Below are 23,310 nucleotides of genomic sequence, written 5' to 3'. Positions count from 1 at the left end.
AAAAAAAAAAAAAAAAAAAAAAAAATGTTAACACAACCATTAACAGAAGGAAGGAGTACAGTAATTGAAAGAGAGTGGTATTAGCATTAAGATAGACATATAAACTAATAAAACAGAATAAAGTCTAGAAATAAACCTTCACAAATACACTGAATCAATGGGGAAAACAATGGCCTTTTCAACAAACAGTGTTGGGAAAACTGAATATCCACGTGCAAAAGAATGAAGTTGGACCCTTATCTTACACCATATACCAAAATTAACTCAAAATTGATGGAAGACCTAAATGTAAGACATACAATTATAAAACTCTTAGAAGAAAACATATGGAAAAGGCTTTATGACAATGGATTGGACAATGATTTTCTGGATGTCACCAAAACACAGGCAACAAAAGAAAAAATAAAGTGGACTTCATCAACATTAAAAACCTTATTACTAAAGACATTATCAGTAGAGTGAAATGGCAACCCATAGAACAGAAGATACATTTGCAATAATATATCTGATAAGGAATTAATATCCCAAATAAAGAACTCCTACAACTCAAAACATCATGATACCTCATTTAGTAAATGAGGAAAGAACCTGAATAAACATTTCTCCAAACATGATATGTCAATGGCTAATAATCACACGAAAAGATGCTCAACATCACTATTAGGGAAATACAAATCAAAACCAAAATGAAATACCACTTCACACCCATTAGAATGGCCATAAACAAACACACACACACACGCACGCACACCAGCAAATAACAAGCATTGACAGGGATGTGGAGAATGTAGTACTTTATGCATTGCTGGTGGGAATGTAAAATGGTACAGCCACTGTGGGAAACAATGTGGAGATTCCTCAAAAAAATTAAACATAGAATCAGCACATGATTCAGCAATTCCTCTTCTGGTTATACAGGAAAAAGAATGATATTTGTACACCCATGTTCATAACAGCACTATTCATGATTGCCAAAACATGGAAGTAACTTAAATGTCCATCAAAGGATCAATGGATTCTTTTTTTTTTTAATGTCGTACAGGTTAAATATTCCTCATCTGAAATGCTTGGGACCAGAAGTGCTTTGGATTTGAAATGTTTTAGATTTTGAAATATTAAATGTTTACATTACACCACTTTTGCATCCCTAATCCAAAAATCCAAAAATCCAAAACCTGAAATGCTCCAGTGAGAGCTTCCTTTGAGTACAATGTCAGTGCTCAAAAAGTTTCAGATTTTGGAGCATTTCAGATATTGAATTTTGGGATTAGGGATACTCAGCCTGTAAATACATACAATGAATTCTTATTCTGCCTCAGAAAGGTAGAATTCTGACACGATACAACATGAACTTTAAAGACATTATGCTCAGTGAAATATGCCAGTCACAAAAGATCAAACATTTTATGCTTCCACTTATAAGAAGTATATAGATAAGCCAAACTGATAGAGACAGAAAGAATGATTGTCAGGAGTTGGCGGGAAGGGGAAGTTCAATAGGCACAGAGCTTCAGTTTCGGAATATGAGAGTTCTGGAGAACGATGTGGTGATGGTTGTACAATAATATGAATGTACTTAACGCCACTGAACCGGAATATGAGAGTTCTGGAGAACGATGTGGTGATGGCTGTGCAATTAATATGAATGTACTTAACGCCACTGAACTGTTGTGCACTTAAAAATGATTGGGAGCATTTTTAAGTGAACAGCAAGTGTTATACAGGGTGAACATCCCTAATCCCAAAAACCCAAAATCTGAAATGCTCCAAAATCGGAAACTTTTTCAGCGCCAACATAACATCACAAGTGGAAGATTCCATACCTCATGTGATGGTTCCCAGTCAAAACACAGGTACATGACACACAATTAATTTATGTGTGACTAAGAAGGCAATTGCTTATTGGTAGCATCAGGAATGATGCCAAACAACTAGACTGTCCGTATCAATGGCTGAGACAGTAACAATTTTGCTTTCTAATGGTTCAATGTACATACACTGTTGCATCCACAAAGTTGTATGAAACTTAACTTCACGCTATGAGGTATATACGAAACAAAAATGAATTTCATATTTAGACTTGGGTCCTATCTCCAAGATATCTCATTATGTATATGCAAATATTCCACAACTTAAAAAAACCCAAAATCTGAAACATTTCTTCTGGTCCCAATCATTTCCAATTAGGGACACTCAACCTGTATTATGTATATTTTACCACGAAAAAAAAAAAGAGATTAAAATGAAAAGTCCTAGATAATGCCCGAAAAAGAGTTACTGACTTTATTAAACAAAGGCCAGTCACTTCAGGTTTTTAAAAATGATGTGAAAATCTGGACAAAGAACAAACCAACCTCTTGCTTCCTCTGGCTTAGCAAGGAAAAGTTCTCCATCAGGTGTCTGAGTTGAAAGGTGAACAACAGGAAAAGAAAAAGGCCAGGTTTTGCTGAGCAGTTTGAAGAAGGGCTGCAAAACGTAGCCTCCTTTAGACATTTCTCATCACATAACCCAGCTGAACAAGTCCCTATCAGAAGCTGGAGAAAATGTTTGACTTCAAGTGACAAGATTCTTGCATTTCAAAGGTAATGGAGTATGTCTTTGGAAATAATCATGTTATAACAGAAAACCTTAAAATGTCCACCTTTTGCTTGGGTTTGATATCAACTGAGGAAAGCTATTTGAAAGTCTCAAGTCTAACTGAGTACAACCTGGAAAAACTGTAGGAGAAAATTAAGTATTTTTCCTCCCTTTCAACACCAGAGTATGATGAGGTAAGGGATCCTTTCTCTCAATCTCTGTTCAGCCTGAGAATTCAACTTTAAGAAAAGAGCTTCATAGGTACAATCTGACTGTACACCGGAGATGAGACTTTATGCTCTGCCCCTAGAAAAGTTGTGGATTTCTGCAAACATAGTATCCTGTCATTCATTTGAAAGCAGTAACATTTCACTGTAGTTTCAACTTTCTACATGTGTAAGCAAGGTTTTTTGTGTTTAACACGTATGAAGAGCAAAGGCAGAAATTGTCTAATTTCCAAAGAAAATGAATTCATGTGAGTTTATCTTAAATTCAACCCAGAATTAAGTATTTGTAAAGGGAGGGAAAAAAAACAGATTTTACAGCAAGGAGGTATATTCATCCTTTCCTTTTACTTCAGCAACAGCACTTTAATGCATATACATAGGCCTATAAAGACATAAAGAAGGCTGGGCGTGCTGGCTCATGCCTGTAATCCTAGCACTTCAGGAGGCCAAGGGGGGCGAAGTCAGGAGTTCAAAACCAGCCTGGCCAACATAGTGAAACCCAGTCTCTACTAAAAATACAAAAAAATTATACAGACATGGTGGCAGGCACCTGTAATCTCAGCTACTTGAGAGGCTGAGGCAGGAGAATTGCTTGAACCCAGGAGGTGGAGGTTGCAGTGAACTGAGATCGCACTACTGCACTCCAGTCTGGGTGACAGAGTGAGATTCCATCTCAACAAAAATAAAGAAAGAAAGAAACAGCTGTATAATTTTGTAAACGCTAAGCCCACATTTGCGCTTGATATGCCAGGCACAAAGAAAGTTTGGGTTTTCCCCCCAAAATCTTGTATAAAAATGTGCCTTGGACCGTATCTTCATTCATATTACTTCAGCCTACTTTTAGAAAAACCAAGTCCCATTTTAGCCTAAGCCAATTATTTCACAGAAATGTATTACAGTTACTACCTTTTAAATTTATGAAAGACATTAAGCTCCAAGTTTAATTACCCATTTCCACCCTTTGCCCCCAAGAAAGGTTGGATAAAACATCATTCTTGGCTGGGTGCGACGGCTCACGCCTGTAATCCCAGCACTTTGGGTGGCGAAGCGGGGGCGGATCACAATGTTGGGACTTCAAGACCAGCCTGGCTAATATGGTGAAGCCACATCTCTACTAAAAAATACAAAAAAATCAGCCGGGCGTGGTGGTGCACGCCTGTAATCGCAGCTACTCGGGAGGCTGAGGCAGGAGAACTGCTTGAACCCAGGAAGCAGAGGTTGCTGTGAGCCGAGACTGCACCACTGCAGTCCAGCTTAGCAGACAGAGTAAGACTCTGTCTCAAAAAAAAAAAAAGTCATTTTATTTTAAAAAAAGAAAATGTTTTAGACATACCATATAATATACCTTATTAGCATTACAGACAACAGAAACTTGTGACAGAGTTTTATTTAGGTCTTAGATAAGGTTAAAAAAAAAAGGAAACGTAAGTTTCTACTTATACAACTAATTGCATTATAGTTATCTATTATGAAGAGGGGAAAACCACACACAAAAAAAGAGTAGGCTAACAAACTGGCCAAAATAAACAGGTCCACAAAGAGAAACCACTGTTTACTCAAAAAAGCAGGGAGCATTTTATTGCCTTATAATATCTACAACTTTCTCATTACACTAATACACTGTGAGCTGTAGATTTATGCATGCCTGACTGAAAATTATTTTAAGGTTTATTAATTCTTAATAATAAAAATTATTCCATCTGGGAGTTGTAGCAAAAAAAGAACCTAAAGGGGATCAAGCTTCTCCAATGGAGTATAAATTGACATGAAATACAGAAGACAGCAACATCTCTGAAACCACATTCCAGGATACAATTACAAAATCCAGAGAAGGGGAAACATAACACGATAAATGACTCAGTTTCTTTAAAGAATAAAATAAATTGCTGGGGAAAAAAAGAAGAGATTAAAAAAACTAAAGAGACATATTAAGATATCACACATATCAATGACTAAAAAACTTGAAACATATTAACCAACTACAAATCTGTGAACCTTATTCTGATCTGATTCAACACACAAAAGGTAAAAGAAAATATTTATGACTATTTGATGAAGGAATTACTGCTAATTTTTTAAGATGTGAGAATGGGCCAGGCATGGTGGCTCAAGCCTGTAAGTAATCCCAGCACTTTGGGAGGCCAAGACGCGCGGATCATGAGGTCAGGAGATCGAGACCATCCTGGCTAACACGGTGAAACCCCGTCTCTACTAAAAAACACAAAAAACTAGCCGGGCGACGTGGCGGGCACCTGTAGTCCCAGCTACTCGGGAGGCTGAGGCAGGAGAATGGCGTAAACCCGGGAGGCAGAGCTTGCAGTGAGCTGAGATCCGGCCACTGCACTCCAGCCTGGGCGACAGAGCGAGACTCCGTCTCAAAAAAAAAAAAAAAAAAAAAGATGTGACAATGGTAGGGTAGCTGTGTTTCTAAGAAAATGACCCTTAGCTTTTGGAGCTTTGTAATGAAATTTTTACAGATAACATAATGTCTAACTTCTGCCTCAAAATAGTAAGGAAGAGGAAAGTGGGTGGGGATACACATGAAACAAGACTGACCATGAGTTTGTAATTGTTGAACCTGGGTCATGAGGACTCATTATACCTATTACTGTATGTTTGAAATTTTTCATAACACAATTTTTTTAAAAAATTCACAAAATGAGTTCAAAAAAAAAAAAAAAAAAAAAGATCCACAAAAGGCCAGGTGCGGTGACTCCGCCTATAATCCCAGCACTTTGGGAGGCCAAGGCGTCAGATCGTTTAAGGCCAGGAGCTCGAGACCAGCCTGGCCAACATGGTGAAACCCTGTCTCTATTGAAAACACAAAAATTAGCCAGGTGTGGGGGCGGGCGCCTGTAGTCCCAGCTACTCGGGAAGCTGAGACAGGAAAACTGCTTGAACCCGGGAGACAGAGGTTGCAGTGAGCCAAGATCGCGCTACTGCACTCTAACCTGGGCAACAAAATGAGACTCCATCTCAAAGACAAATAAACAAACAAAAAATGCACATAAAAAAGTTATCAAATATAATTAAAGGACTAGCATCCATCCAAAGTAAAAATTTATAAACCAGTAAAAAACACCGGTGATGGAAGAACAGACTACCATTTTTTTTAAACACTCAGAAATTTAAACAAGGGGTTTACAAAAAAGCAATCCAGATAGCTAATACCTCAATGAGATAGTATCACACACCCACCAAATTTAAAAAATATTTAAAATGTCTGATAATATCAGATGCTGGCAAAAACTTACAGCAACTATAAACTCACACAGTGCTGATAAGAGTGCAAACTGGTACAACTCCATTGGAAAACTATGTTTGCATTATCTAGTAATGTCAATGATGTACGTACCCCATGACCCAGCAACTGGACTCCTAGGTTTATACCCCAGAAAAATCAGTGCACAAAGACACCAGGGGACATGCCCAAGAATGCTTATAACAGTACTCTTCATAGAAGCCCCAAATAAAAACAATCCAAATGGCCAAAGTAGAACAGATAAACAAATCTGGTATAATCACACAATGGAAATAATAGCAATAAAGTGAATGAACTGTAGTGACATACATGATGTGGATAGATTTCAAGCACAATATTGAGGAAAAAAAACAAAATAAATAATATAGCCAGTATAACACTAATTATATCGTGCTCAAAGCCAGACAAAACTGTATAGTATAAGGATACACATTTAAATATTAAAGCTATAAGGAATGATAAGAAAATGATTACCATGAAAGGATGAATGAGGGTTAACTCCAGGAGGAAGGAAGGGAGTTAAGTGGGTGGAAGTTACAAGAGTATTTGCTTTATAACAATCTGCAAAACTCTACTTTCTGCATGCATACTTCTCAGTTTTAAAAGACTGTTAAAACAGAAGAGTCTGTAAGGAAAAGCACCTTTTCTCATGAAACTACTTTAGAATATCCTTCTCCAAAATGAAACTGTAAGGGAGAAAAATGACGACATAGGATCTAACGAATGAGCGAGAATCAAAGGAAATCCCCTACGATGATTTTAAAAGAAGTCTGAAGAACTAATAGGTCAGATTAGAACAGGATTCAAGGCTCCAGGAAGACAGTCTGCAAAGGAAAAAAAGAGGAAAAAAGAAAACCTGACAGACGACATGAGTGTTTTCAGTCATGAGCAGTGACTTACGGTTTATGGTTTGAATGGAGAGTAAGGGGATAAGTAAACAACCCCAGAAGTAAATTATTACATCTAGAGGAAAGTTGTGAACACTGACTGCTCTGACTGAAAGGTAATAGAGCTATAGTAGGAAGATGCAGGAAGGGAAGGACATGCGGGAGTGGTAGCTTAGTCAAGCTCAATCTTCATCTTTCATTGCAGGAACTCAATAGGTCACAAACCGAAAACTCAAGAAGTAGTATAAGCATGAAACTTAGAAATACAAAGGTCAATATTCGGGGGGGAAAAAAAAAGAGCTTTACAGAAGTTGAAAGTGTTTGCCTCAGAACAGGAGCCAGTTCTGGTGAAGGCTATGGCAGAATACTGACATTCATTGTAAGTCTTGCAATAATATTTTAAACATTTACACCACACACACATAATAACTTTGATAAATGTAAAGTAAAATTAAAATCTAGTGGGGAGCATTTGCTCCACAAACGATCCATATACTGACTGCCCCTATAGTTTCAAACTTGTCAGGTATATACAGTTAACCTATTTAAATAAAGTTAACAGGTTGAATTGAGAAAAAGGTTTATCTAATTTGAACATAACTAATTTGGAATCTGAAGAGTAAGAACTAATTATATGGCCCTTTTCCATGAAAAACACCTGGAAAATTACAACAACGTACATGCAAAATTTAACAAATTTATGAAGAACCATATAATTATTAAATATAGAAATTTTACCTTGTAAAAGTTTCCATATGACTTCCGAATATTGATCCACTTTTTAGCAAAAGGAGGGTATTTGAGCCTGCTGAGTTGGCACTGCATGTTCAAGAATTTACTCATATCCCAAGAACTATAAATCAAAAAAGGAAAAAATTAGTGAAATAAACGGCATACTATTCTTACAAATGAGTATTTTAAATCTTTTATTGATGTCAACTTTCTCATATTCACACGTAACATTAACCTGACAAAATTAACCTTGCTTCCTACAAAATACTAATTCAAAATAAAGCTTTAAAAAACAAAGAAGTCGGATATATTAATTTTTGCTCACCAACTAATTCCTATTAGGCTCATCTTGATTGTTTTTATGGTTCTGGGCAGGCTTCTATCTTGCTGAGTATTATGCTAAGCTTACTTTAAATTCCAGACTTAGCAAAGTAAGTTGACAGTGTGACACCAAAAACAAAAAAATGGAAGAGACAAAAGTAGCTGGTATCAAATGGTTAAAACACAATTTATTCTGCTACAACATGTTTCTATAACACTAACCAATTTATTGTAGTTAAGGACAATACTGATTGTGTAATACGGAAATTGTGTTGGTTCACATGTGGTTATTCTTAAGCAAGGAGAGTCAGAATAATAGCAGTGGAAATTATAAACTTCAGCAGGAAATAAAAAAGCCCTCAACTCAACTGCTATACTGGGAACAAGACATAATCCTTTGCATTTTCTTATAATAATGTCAACTATATTATAAGAAAATTGAAAACAAGTTTATGTCCCCAGGATACTAGTGCTTCTGTGCAATTTTAATATACTTTGATACAACCCTCCCTTCCCTTAGTTGCTTGCCTGGGCTGTGTCCAAATTATTTATGGAGACTCCAATGACTGGTTTTTGTTAGTGCTCTAGTTACAAAATTGCATAGGTTTTGAGTGATCTGTCCCAGAAAATGACACTTTAACAGAACTGCACATACTATATTACGGCAGAAACACCTATATACTTTAGCAGAGCACTGCTCATTCATGTTTAAAATCAGTAATAGATTTCTAAAGAGGTCCATGAACATTTTTCCAAACTTAACAGTTATGATGTGATTAAATTCAATGCTCTTCTCCTATCATATGTGAAGATCTCTAAACCCTCTATGTTGGTGACATCTCAAGGACAGAGGATAATCTGTACAGTTTGAAACAGAAGTTGTTTAGGATGTTCTTTTCAACCTTAATGGCCTTAAGGTATAGGAGTTGCCCTGGCACAATGTCTGTCACCTATGTTTTAATCTTTCTGATCTTCCCATTTAGCTTTTAACAAATGCTTTTTGGGCATATACTTTAAGCTCACCACTAAGGTAAGCATTATGGAAGATTATCAGGCAGCAAAAGTCCTTCTCTGAAAGAATTTTAAATTTCCTTGCAAAAGTAAGTCTGATGTATGTACATAAAGATTACATATCAGAATATATGGTCAGATGTCAACATGAATGGTACATATCATAGAAGTTATAAGGTTTCAAGGAAAAAAGATCAATGGCGTTGTCAGGGTAAAACACAAGATGGGCTTTGAAAAATGACAAAGAAGTTGTCGAGAAGAGACTCTCTCAGTAGAGAGGGAAGCATACGTAAGTACACAGAGAAAGGATAAACCATGTGAATTCCTGGGCCAGTCTGACTGAAGAGGATTAATGGCAGGTGAATTAGATTAAATGGGTAGGGTGGGATGCGATGAAAGGGCCTTCAATGCCAAGCTCAAGAGTCTGGACTTTTTTGAGCAAGGAGTGTCATGATAAAAACAGAGTTTTAGGAAAGTCTTTTTAGCTTTACATATTGATCTTTCTGTAGTGTTCTAGTCCTGGATTGAACTGTGACCACTGCTTTCCTCCTCTCTTTCATCCTTAGGTGAAAGGAAAAACACTATCCCCTGTGGGGTGAGACTCTAGGGTCTTCAATAATAGTTTGTGGTTATTCTAAAAGTTAAATAAATTAGGGTATCTTTAATCTTTAAAAAGTAGATATAAAAAATAATCTTCCTAAATACTTACCCATCTGTTAAAATTGAGTATTTATACTTTGTTCCTAATTCCTTCAATTTCATCCAGTCAATTACTTTTTTTAGTACCTGAGGGAAGGTATCAGCTCTGTCTACCTGATCCTGAGGATATAAAAGTAAAATATACAAAAATCAGGGCTGTAGCTTCACGTAGTCCTACAAAATACCCAGACCTAAGTTGGAGGGAAAGAAACAGTATGAGAAAGGCTGATGCTTTACATTCATGATTTCCTTGGCTTAGCTCCACCTAAAGTTTCATTTTCAAGAAATTTTAAAAATTTTGTAACCAAGTACTAGGGATGACTTTCAACTGAAATGTATCATCCTCCCAAAATTAAGATTTAAGATCATCCCCAGTCGTTGGTTCTCTTTTTATAGGCCTCAACCTAGCGGCTTACTGGATTTCTAGAGGTGGGAAAAGAGAAATCTAAGTTGAAAGCCACGGCTCCTTAAGTGTCTTCCCATCTCAGGTCTCACAATTTTCCATGCATACTACATACTGCTGCCAGATTGATCTTCCTAAAACGTAAATCGGGTCCACCCTATCACTCTCATATTTAAATCCTCCAACCACTCTCCAAAGCTTTCAGGATAAATAGATGCACAAAACCCTTCAGGATCTGGATTGTCTCTGCCTATCTGGACCATTTTCTTACCAGCCCATACACATCTGAACCATGCTGAACTACCTGTAGTCCTGCCAGTCCCCACCTGAAATGCCCAGCCATTCTTTTCTGCCTACCTACCTTTCATGACTCAGCCCAAGTTCGTCAACTTGAGGGTGTTTTTCCCCAGGACAGTCTTCTATTCCCTCTGTCATATGTGGAAGCCCTTTTCCTAGATGTCCACAACACCCCAATAAAACACTGACTTATCAGGCCTACTGTGACCACTGGACAGACATACATCTATATACACATAAAGATACATATGAATCCTGGCATATATTATAGTAGGCACTAAAACACATGTGGAGTGAATGAATGAACGAACTAACTAAATGAAAAAAGTGCCTACCACATTAGAATACAACCAAAACTCAGAGACCTAAAAATGCATGAAACAAGCTGGGTGTGGTGGCTCATGCCTGTAATTCCAGCACTTTGCGGGGGCCGAGGCAGGCTTGAGGTCAGGAGTTCAAGACCAGCTTGGCCAACACAGTGAAACCCGTCTCTACTAAAAATAAAAAAAAAAAAATTAGCCAGGCATGGAGGTGTGTGCCTATAGTCTCAGCTACTTGGGAGACTGAGGCAGGAGAATCGCTTGAACCTGGGAGGCAGAGGCTGCAGTGAACCAAGATCGTGCCACTGCACTCCAGCCTGGGCAACAGAGTGAGACTCCATCTCAAAAAAATAAAAATAAAAAATAAATGCAACATATAAAGTCAGGTTGTAAACAGATACATTCTAAAACTTATCTCTGGCTGGGCATGGTGGCTCACATCTGTAATCTCAGCACTTTGGGAGGCCGAGGCAGGAGGATCACTTGAGGTTAGGTGTTTGAGACCAGCCTGGCCAATACGGCAAAACCGTGTCTCTACTAAAAATACAAAAATTAGAACAGTGTGGTAGCAACGTGCCTGTAGTCCCAGTTACTTAGGAGGTTGAGGCAGGAGAACTGCTTGAGCCCAGGAGGCAGAGGCTGCAGTGAGTCGAGGTCATGCCACTGCACTCGAGCCTGGGTGACAGAGTGAGACTGTCTCAAAATAAATAAATAAATAAATAAATAAATAAAATTTATCTCCAAGTTCAGTATGGTAACAATTTGCTGATGCTTCATTTTACAAATGAAATCTTTAGATTCATCACTATGACTCTTTAAGAGGAAAGGCTGAGGAAAATGTTACCAGGTGTAAAATTTGCTGGTTTTTTTTTTTTAATTATTACAACATGTAACATCTTTAACAAGCAAGGTATTAAACTGTTTACAACAATAATAATTTTTTAAAACTATGTATAAAATAAATCCCTAATTTCAAAAACTCTTTCAAACTCTAGAAAGAAGAACTTAGAATTATAACCTGAGTAATTCCAGTAAGACTGATGCAGAAATCAGACAGCTGTGTGTTAATCTCTGGTCTTACATACTGCTGAAATGTGTCTTCCTGCAAAGGAAGGATAGCAAGTTAAAGTAATTCATATGACTTAAGATACACGATACATGATACACGAAGAATTCATTACAGCAGGTTGTAATTTTATAGGATCTCATGGCATAAACCTTTCTAGTTTTTAAAGATAATTCCCCACACCAAAAGCACTCTTAATTTTTAAATGAAAAAATCATTTAGTTCATAATTAATGCCAGCCTTCAGTTATAATAAATTAGCTTTAAACTATTGTTCTCATTTACTCCTGAATAGTCTTTATTTTCATATAAAAATCCAATGGAACTAAATTCTAAATAGTCAAAATTTAACTGTTAACGATATATACGTAGTTTAAGAGTTGCTAACACAGTGTACCTATAGCAATGTTGAACCTTTTCAAGAAGCTTTCACGATGGTCTTGTTTTTTTTTGAGATGGAGTCTCGCTCTGTTGCCCAGGTTGGAGTGCACTGGCACGATCTCGGCTCACTGCAAGCTCTGCCTCCTGGGTTCACGTCATTCTCCTGCCTCAACCTCCCAAGTAGCTGGGACTACAGGTGCCTGCCACCACACCCAGCTAATTTTTTGTATTTTCAGTAGAGACTGGGTTTCACTGTGTTAGCCAGGATGGTCTCCACCTCCTGACGCGATGGTCTTATTTTATGCTCACAACTCCATAAACTAAGTGAGGCCAGTATTGTTATCAGGCTCCAATCTCTAAGTGCTTTTTCCTCTAGCCCAGTAATGCCTCCCTAACCAGAACACACTGAGTCACTTTTGAGAAATTAAGGACAATTTTAAACGCTGAAGATTTAAAGGCAGCAACTGTTAATCCTAGGTAGCACAGAGAAAACGACAAAAAAGATTCTTTATGGCAGAAGATTTAAAAATTAAGAAAAGTTTGTATTTCCTAAGAATAAATTCTTTCTACATACTTATCTATTAAGCTATAAATGGTTGTAAAGAATTGTAAATGAGCAACAATAAAGAACAAAAAAGAACACTTGAGGCCAGATGTGGTGACTAATACCTGTAATCCCAGCACTTTGCGAGGCCAAGGAGGTGGGGGTGGATCACTTGAGGTCAGGAGTTCAAGACCAGCCTGGCCAAAGTGGTGAAACCTGTCTCTACTAAAAATACAAAAATTAGATGGGTGAGGTGGCACGCACGTATGGTCCCAACTACTGAGGCTGAGGTGGGCTAATTGCTTGAACCCAGGAGGTGGAGGTTGCAGTGAGCCAAGACTGAGTCACTGCTCTCCAGCCTGGGTGACAGAGCAAGACTCCATCTTAAAAAAAAAAAAAGAATAATTGAACTTCAAAAGTTAGACACTCTTTACTTACCAGACATACTGCAAAATTCCACTTAACTGAATACCACAGATAAATTAAGTGTATATCCTTTTAAATATCACTATTTTATCATTTTAAATGACATTGTTTCAAAATACATTGCATCTTCCCTTATAATTATAATTCGGTAGTACTAAATAACAGATATTACTAAAATGTTATTATTTACTATTAAAACTTTTAACAGAAAATGCTAGAGAGAACTATGCATTCATTGGCCAAATCTTTAATCATCACTTAAATAAATTACATAAGTTAAAAGGTCATAAGGGTTAAAACTAAAGGAACCTGAAAGCCTGTAATCCCAGCTACTCAGGAAGATGAAGCTGGAGACTCGCTTGAGCAAGCAAAGGAAAAGCAGTAAGGGGAGTCAGAAACGTGGGTATAGGCCACAGTCTTAAACAGGATAAACAAATAGGCTTTATTTAGAGGTAGGATTTAAGGAAGGACCGGAAGGAAAAATGAGAGGGAGGGAGAGATGGAGAAAAACATTGGCCAGCAAGACTTCTGGGTAGGAAAATCGGAGCTAAAGTCCTGGCAAGTAATGGGATAGAGCACGCCTGGCATTTTTGAGAATGAGCAAGCAGGTCAGTATGCCCGGAGGAGCGAGTTAAGGAAGAGAGTAGTAAGACAGGAAGCACTCAGAGGAAACAACGGGCCAGGCATGTAAGGAATGTGGGTGGACTCTGAGTTAAACGAGGAGCCAGTGTAGGGTTTTGAGCAGAGGGTGAAACGATCCGACTTATATTTTTAAAGGATTACTCTGGCAGCTTTGTTGAGAACTGGCTGTAGGACGACACGGACAGAAACACAAAGACCAGTTAGATGGCGAATGCAGTAAGTCACAAATGATAGGGGCTCAGAATGAAATCACAGCAATTCAGTTAAGTGACTGGGTTCTGGATATATTTTGAAGGCAGAGCCAAACAGGAATCACTGATGGCCTGGATGTGAGAGAAACAGGAGTCAAAGATGACTCCAAAGTTTTTGAACTGAGCAATCAGAAGGATTCTAATTACAAAAAGCTGCCATCACCCAAGCTACAAGAGGCTAAAGACAGAATGGGCTGGAGGTCAGTTCAACAGGTTGAGACATTTAAATAGAGATGTCAAGTAAGCAATCTGGATTTGGAACAGAGATACGGGTTTGAAATATGTATTTGAAAGTCACCAGCATAGAGATAGCTTCCGAAAGCTATGGAACTAGGTAAGATCATCAAGCGAGGGGATGTAAGCTAAGAGGAGGAGCTAGGATTGAGACCTGGGACATCTGATATGGTGAAGCTGGGAAGGAAAGGAGGAACCAGCCAAGAAAACTGCAAATAGGGAATCCAGTAGGGCTAGAGAAAAATCAAGCAGAACAAGTTATACCTGAAGAAAATGCTCCAAGGAAAAAGTATTCAAACCAGCAATGCAGTGTTAATTATTTTTTTAAGTGAGAATAGCTCACACCTGTAATCCTACCACTTGGGGAAGCTGAGGCAGGTGGATTGCCTGAGCTCAGGAGTTCGAAACCAGCCTGGGCAACATGGTGAAACCCTGTCTCTACTAAAATACAAAAAATTAGCTGGGTGTGGTGACACGCACCTGTATTCCCAGCTACTCAGGAGGCTGAGGCACAAGAGTTGCTCAAACCCGGGAGGGGGAGGTTACAGTGAGCTGGGTTCACACCACCACACTCAAGCCTGGGTTCAAAACTCTATCTCAAAATAGGAAAAAAAAAAAAAGTGAGAATGTTCAATTTTGCCAAGATTTAGGGTAAAGGTCAAAGATGATGCTGATGAGTGATTTCAGTGGAATGATGGGATTGAACACAGTTTAAACTTTATTGAACGTAAACCCACAATGGTATGAATTTGAGTGAATGGAAGAAAAGGAAAGAGATACATATATAAGTACATATAACTTATGTGAAGAATTTTCCCAAAAGGAGGAACAAAGAAATGGGGTAGCTGGCAGCGCAGTGGGATGAAGAGAAGGTTTTTTATGGTGTGAAAAAAAATAACAATTTGTGTGTAGTGGGACCAATACAGACGAAAGCTATAAATCATAATGTCCAAATGCGGGAGAACTGCTACAGTAATATCCTTAGATAAGAGAGAAGTAAAATCTAGTGACTTATGCAAGATTATTTGCCTTCACAGCTGCCATTTTTCCTTCTAATTTACTGACCTTCAATCTGCTTTGGATGAGAAAATTATAGAAAGACTAATTAAAACTATAAAAGAGATTTTTAATAGCACTAAGAATAACCTATGCATTTTAATTCACAAAGCCTTTTTATACTTACTCCCAAGTGGGTTGGTAGCAACTGAGGATATCATAGAAGTGACTTTTGGAAAGATGAGATGTTAGGATATTCTTGCTCAGATTTTATAAGGCAAGCAGTATTCTTTTAGGGAATTCCTACTATGACTTTCTGAACTAATAATGCACTGACAAGTATCTAAAGCACACATATCATTTGGCTTAGAAACCAGGGCTATATGAGTCATTTCGCCCTTAAACTTTCCACTAGAGAGACAGGTTCAAAAGACATTTTTGTAAGAATTATCATTCTTAGAGATCAGAGTTCACACTAGGCCACAGCAGTGGTTATCAAGCCTGATTGCATATTAAAACCAACTGAAAAGCTTTAAAAAAATGCTGATGTCAGGGGCCCTATCACAGAACTAAATTAGAATCTCTGTGACTAGGGCCAGGCATCTGTATCATTAGTATTTTATTTTTTCACTTACCAGGAGATTCTGATGTCCACGCCCAGATGTTCTAAGCAAACGGAAAAAAAATTTTAACTTTCGCTACTGCAAAAAGAAAGCAGTAGTATCTAAAATTGTTGTATTATAGTTTTTCTATTAATCAAGCTGATATAAAGTTCACAGCAAAGAAAAAACTTACTTTAGGTCTAATTCTAGCTAAACAGCAAGTGAGGTCCTCCACATAACCAGTAACCACCACAATAGTTGCTGCTAGAAATACAATTAAAATATAAAAATTCACTTACTATTTCTAAAGTATGCGTATTCAGTAAAACAACCGGAAATTCAATTATTTCATGTACAAACTCAGGTGGGTTTCCTTCTTCACAAGTGGCTTCAAAGTCAATAATACAAATGTAGTCATAATAACTGTCAGCACAATTGCTCTCTTTCAACATCAGCTTCTGCTTCTTATAATAGTTTTTCAGTCTCTTCTTTAGAACATCCTTTACTCCTCTAAGCAGAAGAAGAAGAGTAGTTACACTTAGGTAAATTCTACAGTCAAGAATCAAAATTCTTACCTGCCGGCACTGGGTTGAACACTAACAATTACAGCATAATTTAGCAAATGCTAGCTAAAATAAATGTAAGAAAAGCAAGACTCAAAGCTAAGTTAGCAAAGAACCAATTAAAATAATGTTTATTACAACATTAACATTTTCCTTCACAAGTAGTTTTTTATTTTAGTAGTAACAGTATTTTCTCCAACATATACTGGTATTTCAAACCATAAACATTGTCAGCATATACCACCAACACAGTCATATTGCCTTATATACTAAGATAACATATATGATACAAACATTGAAATTAATATAAAATTATTCCACTGGCCAAAATATAAACTTAAGAATATAAAAATTTGGGTTAAGCTGAAGATACAGTATTTTCTCTTTCCTTTCTTTTGGCTTTTGTAGGTTAGTCAATTCAAAAGATTCATACGAATATGAAAGCATTATGATCCTAGCATATAAAGGTGAATGTCTATTGGTTACTTAACATGGAAAACTAAATTAGAATACACTCTAAGTGAACTGCGTCCAGAGGAACATTATCATCCTAGTAGGTTCTTAACTAGAAATAAGTTTCTTAATTTATCATGGGTAGAATATGATTTAGGGGATTTCAATATCACAGGTAGCTTTAAAATACACATTCCACAAATGGGAGTAGTGGGGAGGAGAAAAAGGTCATCCTAACGGTAACAGTGATCAGGTGACTTCATTCTTTAAACCATATGTGTTTTTCCAAAACATAAAGTTGCAACCAGCATTCAGGCTTCCTTCAGTGTTATGCAAATGAATCCTATATTGGCCTGCAAATATGAAGTAGAAGTAAAAATAAGAGGATCTAAATTAACTTGTAGTGCCAAGTATCATGTTAACTGATTAAGGACTATTTTAAAAAAGTTTTAATCTTTTATTTTCGAGATGGAGTCTCGCTCTGTCGCCCAGGCTGGAGTGCAGTGGCCGGATCTCGGCTCACTGCAAGCTCTGCCTCCCGGGTTTAGGCCATTCTCCTGCCTCAGCCTCCCGAGGAGCTGGGACTACAGGCGCCCGCCACCACGCCCGGCTAGTTTTTTGTATTTTTTTTTAGTAGAGACGGGGTTTCACCGTGTTAGCCAGGATGGTCTCGATCTCCTGACCTCGTGATCCGCCCGCCTCGGCCTCCCAAAGTGCTGGGATTACAGGCTTGAGCCACCGCGCCTGGCCTATTTTCCTTTCTAAACTACAATTAAGCACTGAAAAAAAATCCTACCCACGAAAATAGTAATAATAGATCAGTTAGCTACTTTAAGACAAAATGTCTTAATATTGTTTCTTTGCTTGAGATTTTCCAAATCATCAAGACCTAGGGAGAAAATCCTTAACCTCCTTCATATTGAGGCACTGTGAGTGACCTCTGTGTCATGTGACAGCTTTGGATTACTTTCTTTTTTTCATTTTTGTTGGGGGGTGGGAGGTGTGACAGGGGAGAGACTACATTTACCAGAGTTGTCTGCAAAGCTAATGGCAGGACAGACAACTAGTTGCTCTGGATAGAAACCTGCTATCTTTAACATCTCCTTTGCTCTTCCAAATACTCACCATGTTTGCCAATTCCAACTGAGAAAAATATTCAGAACATGATTCTCTTTAATTATTTCTGCTATGGCTCTCATTAGCTTTGTGGAGTATGGCAAATGCCTCCATTACCACAACCCTTCAATTCACTCTTTACCTTACTTGAGAACTGAGCACTAATGCCAATTTTCTGCTTAAATATCTTCAGTGGCTCCCTTCTGCTTACAAGGTAAAATGCAGACTTCAGCATAGAGTTCCTTCACAACTTGGCTACAACCTATCATTTCAGTACCATTCTCAAATGTTCCTGAAGTATACTGTGTACTGCAGACAAAACATACTATAAGTCATGGCCTCCACCAGCTGGATGGCTCAAGTCTATCATCTCAGCACTTTGGGAGATGGGTGGATCACTTGAGCTGGAGTTCGAGACCAGGTTGGGCAACATGGAGAAACCCTATCTCCATTAAAAATACAAAAATTAGCTCGGTATGGTGGTGCATGCCTGTAATCCCAGTTACTCAGGAGGCTGAGGCACGAGAATCGCTTGAACCCCGGAGTCGGAGGTTGTAGTGAGCCGAGATCACACCACTGCACTCCAGCCTGGGCGACAGAGCGACTATGTCTCAAAAAAATAAAAAAACTTTAAAAGTCATGTTCTCAGTATGTGTGGTACACTTTTATGTCCTATGACTTTGGTTGCACAACAGCTGAAGAAAAGGCAAGATCATGTTGCAGAAACCATACAAACTGGAATTAGAAAAGCTTCTATGTTATTTTTTTGTCTGAAATACCCTCCCTCCCTTTTCTGTTTGGCACAATTCAAATGTCATCTTTCTGAATTCCTAAGAAATATTCTCCTCTGTATCCTCATGCTGTACCTGGCCAGACCTCCAATACAGCATTGGCCACTCTGTATTGTGATGATTTCTTTGTGAGTTTTCCCAAAAGACTGAGATTGTCAAAGTGGGGAACATATCTGTATTTACCTTTATAACTTCAATGCCTAGTGCAGTAGTTAGAATTCAATACAGGTTTGTTGAATAAATGTATAAACATACATCTAGATCTCTAGCTCCCATGCAAGCCAGGAGTAAGCAACTGATCTTCACACCTGGGAAGGACAAAAATTTTGCTCGGAAAATCTTCTGTAGGCTACAAGCTGTACCTTCACAACAGAAAGAATCGGGGAATTAGGAATCAAAAATTTCTTCATACATTATGATGTAGACAATCTAGAAATATATTTGTGCTCTTTTGAAGAGTGATGAAACTCTAAAGAGGAAGACTACTACTTTTAAGAGAATTAAGATTCAGAGATGCCTTGAAAAAGTAAGAGTTTTCACCTATTTCATACAGGCAACTTTTTTTCTTGATGCCTGGCAGTTCTACTGTTTATCAAAATCTATGTATTTTCTGGACTCCAAAAGCCATTCCTGCCCCATGGCCCAAGTCAACGTAAAGTGATTTGTTTCGTAAAAAATTACTAAAAACTTAGGTATGTGTATATCTCATTAAAATACACACAGTTGACTAAGTTGCCTTCTCACTCAATATACAGTTAAACATAATGCATACCATCAATGTACATTATTTTTTAGAAACTAAATCAAAACAAAAAATATTCCTGGTAAGTGAATGATGTTTTCCATTTATTATACCTGGTTTCAAACAAACTCTTTTATAAAAAATACAAATGGCAAAAGAAAATAAAAAAGAAAAATACTCAATCTCACTAATATAACTATGCATCATTTAAATGAGCAACTAAAAAAATAAAAAACACTTGTTATAATGAGACAGATACTCCTATACACTGCCAGTAGGTCATTAAAACATTCATAGACTTTGATTCAGCAGTCCTATCATCTAGAAGATGGACAAAAATAATCAGAGTTGCACATAAAAAATATTATGGTGTTTTTGAATTGTTAATAGGGTCATGTCATTATGGTAGGATTACAGACGATTTTTAATATTTCAAGGTTTTCAAGATTTTCTAAAATGAGTATGTACTACTTTTATAATTTTATAAGTTATTTTTAATTACCTGGTTTCAAGCTTGAATTCTGAAAGCTTAGCTCTGAGTTCTTCCTTACTCATTCTATTAATACAGCCATTCGTAATAGCAATCTCTTTGTAAACTGGGTCACTGAAGTCACTCACACTGGAGGTAATGAACTTGGATCCTTTTGTCTCCTGGCCATCAAATCTATACTGTTGAGTTTCCTACGGGGGAAAAAAAAAAAGAGATGTAGTTTATAATTAGTACAAACATCACAGATTTAAAGATTCAAACTTCTGAAGCCTCTTCATGCTACATGTTCAATGAAAAGTGTTCACTGCAGCTCCTAAAGGGAGGAAAGGATAAGAAGAAGGAAGATGTGTCTCCAATACAATTTACCCCACTCTATTATGAGTCATGAGGTTCCTCAAAGGAAACAAAGGTAAGTAAAAAGAGGACTGGTGTTGGGAGTCAACACCACCTCAACAGAGAGCCCCAGCTGACTATTTACCAGAAATAGCAGCATGACTTTGGATAGTCACATATTAGCCTCTGATCTTCAATTTCCTTATCTATAAAATGGCAATTTGGTAATGGTAAATAGTGTTTGGGCAGAATTATTACAAAGATTAAATGAGATTATATGTATCAGGCTCCTAGACCCACAGTAGCAATTAATAAATGATAACTATTAATATCACAGACTATACAACAAACCCTTCACAAACAATATGCAAAATTTACAAATGAACCCATTTTTAAATGAACTTTTACATTACACATGTACAATAATTTCTGATAATTGTTTAACCTGACTTCATTTCACAAAGTTAACCAATATTGCCCAACATAAAAACAAAATGGACTGCAAATCTAATTCACAGCTTCCTACTACTCAAAGCAAAGGAAATGTATTTCATTTCAAAACTTACATTTTCCAAAAGTTATACTTATGTCAGTTAAACAGAAGCAGCACAGAATTATAAATCTTTTCATAAATAAAAATCTGTTAAGAAAAAACCATGACTCAATTCTACTTTCTCCACAGGCAGTCTCAAATTACTAATATGTTAAGTTCCAAAGATTCATTTGTAAGTTAATTATTTTCCACATGCACTATCACAAATATTAGCTATGTTCCAGAATTTTCAAAAATACTTAGTACTTACTGTTAATCCCTATGAAAGCTTGCTACCTTAGTTATAATTTACCACATTGTCCTCATGTAAACTTTAATTACAGATCAAGAAAGGATAACCACAAAGAGGCCACAGTCCCTGACTTAGAACTGATCCTGATGGTTCAGGAACTATTTCTTAATCTAAGCTCTCAATTTAATGCAACACACATTTACTGGAAATGTAATGCTAGGTAAGGTGCCAGAGTACTCAAGAGTGACTCACCCATCTCCTTTGAGGAAGAAGTCAGCAGTTCCAATGTGTGAACTGTCCATAAATTAAAGAATAGCCACATTGAGGTTCGTTGTTAACAATGTTAAGAAAAAAAAAGTATTGCTAGTTGACCAACAATTCACTTTCAACAATATATTAAATTTATAATAGATATCTCTCTGCTTGATCAGAATTTAATAAAAAACTATCTTTTGACTTTAAATCTACATTGAATTTTAAACTTCATCTTTAGTCAGGTTAAAATTTAGGTCAACATTAAGTAACAGTTTGTCTACCAAAACAGATGTCTCAGTTAATTTAAGTAGATTTTCTCTTTGGACAAATCCTCTTTCTCATTCACTTGTTAATTCTCATCCAAAACTGTAGCTACAAAAATTATTCACAAGTAACACATAGGCCTCTTCTATAGATGCTATAAATTATGACTTCTATAAAGAAAAATTTGCTTCCTTTCCTAGGTCCAGCTCTAGTTCTCTTCCTTCAGTGAAGTTCTAGAGACAGCCAAGGTCCAATCCTCAGAAATCAGTGTCTCCTCCCAAATTTCAGATCTACACTAATGATTCACAAAGAAGGATGCTCAAGTCAATCCACCAAGGAGCACAAAGAAAACACTAAAAACCCTACTTGTATTGTCAATCTGCAGAAACACAAAATTAGTATACAAAATACTTACATTTGCAACAGCATCCACGCCAGTATCTACATCCATCTATCACGTCACACAGAATACTGCATCACAGAACTGTTAACATTTTGCAATATTCACGTGTTCAATTAAGTGGGTGTATGGTTTATATTATTTCAAATAAGAGAATCTTTTACATTCTGGGATGTGGCCATGAAAATCTTCTATACCAAACATAGGTTTACTATCTCGCAACAAAGCACTTTAACACTGTTGTTGAACTGAAAGATGAGTTACATATTTTCTATTACAAAAAGACAGGTATTCTAAAATTGCTGTCCTCTTCTTACTGGGAAGGGTACGGGAGCTTGATTTTTAACATTTTTTTAAACGAACACAATCTGTTGTTGCAAGGTAAAAGAAAATACATTTTAACAGTAAGCTAGAAAGTAACTAACTGCTTGTCAAAAGAAACTTTATAGAGAACATTTTTAAAACAGAGGTTTTGGAAATGCTTCTATTATTTTGTTGCCAAAAATCGAGGTACTACCTACTAAAAAAAGAAAAGGAAAACCTCTGCATCTGTACACTGAAAAAAAAAAAAAAAAAAAACTCAGAAATCTTCTTGGTGTTCTTCCAAAAGGAGAGTTCTGATGAAATTTGAACCTACTTATTAAAAATATAAATATGCAATAGCTTCTGTTAGTTTTCAAAGACAACTGGCATTAGAGATAATGGAAATTTACCACCTGAATTCAACAAAAAACTTTGCTTGAGATTGAAAAAAACTGTAACATGGCCAGGCGCAGTGGTTCATGCCTGTAACCCCAGCACTCAGGGAGGCCAAGGAGGGCGGATCACCCGAAGGTCAGGAGTTGGAGACCTGCCTGGCCAACATGGTGAAACCCCGTCTCTACTAAAAATACAAAAATGAGCCAGGTGTGGTGGTGGGTTCCTGTAATCCCAGCTACTAGCTACTAGGCAGGCTGAGGCAAGAGAATCACTTGAATCCCGGAGGCGGAAGTTGCAATGAGCTGAGATCATGCCATTGCCTGGGCAACAAGAATGAAACTGTGTCCAAAAAAAGAAAAAAAAACTGTTATCATTATTATTTTTTGAGACAGGGTCTCACTCTGTCACCGAGGTTGGAGTGCAGTGGCACGATCACAGCTCACTGCAGCCTCCACCCATGGTCTCAGGTGATTTCCCCATTCAGCCTCCTTAGTGGCTGGGACTATGGGCGAGCGCAACTACGCCCGGCTCCTTTTGTAAAA

General features: G+C 37.3%; 1 protein-coding gene across 5 annotated transcripts in view; it reads right to left on the bottom strand.

Moving 5' to 3' along the window:
* ERI1 (exoribonuclease 1) overlaps positions 1-23,310 on the bottom strand; it is a 69,045-nt gene that overhangs the window by 41,490 nt on the left and 4,245 nt on the right. For all 5 annotated transcript variants that reach the window (XM_017894684.1, XM_017894687.1, XM_017894683.1 and 2 more), the window contains exons 2-6: positions 20,045-20,223; positions 16,177-16,387; positions 11,755-11,838; positions 9,727-9,836; positions 7,692-7,806 (exon numbers count right to left, since the gene is read on the bottom strand). In XM_017894684.1, the coding sequence (XP_017750173.1) occupies positions 7,692-7,806; positions 9,727-9,836; positions 11,755-11,838; positions 16,177-16,387; positions 20,045-20,223 (699 nt within the window). The remainder of the gene's footprint in view (positions 1-7,691; positions 7,807-9,726; positions 9,837-11,754; positions 11,839-16,176; positions 16,388-20,044; positions 20,224-23,310) is intronic.

This window comes from Rhinopithecus bieti, unplaced genomic scaffold (assembly GCF_001698545.2).
Source record: "Rhinopithecus bieti isolate Rb0 unplaced genomic scaffold, ASM169854v2 scaffold_25360, whole genome shotgun sequence".
Taxonomy (NCBI): Eukaryota; Metazoa; Chordata; class Mammalia; order Primates; family Cercopithecidae; genus Rhinopithecus; species Rhinopithecus bieti.
The sequence above is the reverse complement of the archived record's forward strand: the minus strand, read 5'-3'. Positions and strand labels throughout refer to the sequence as shown.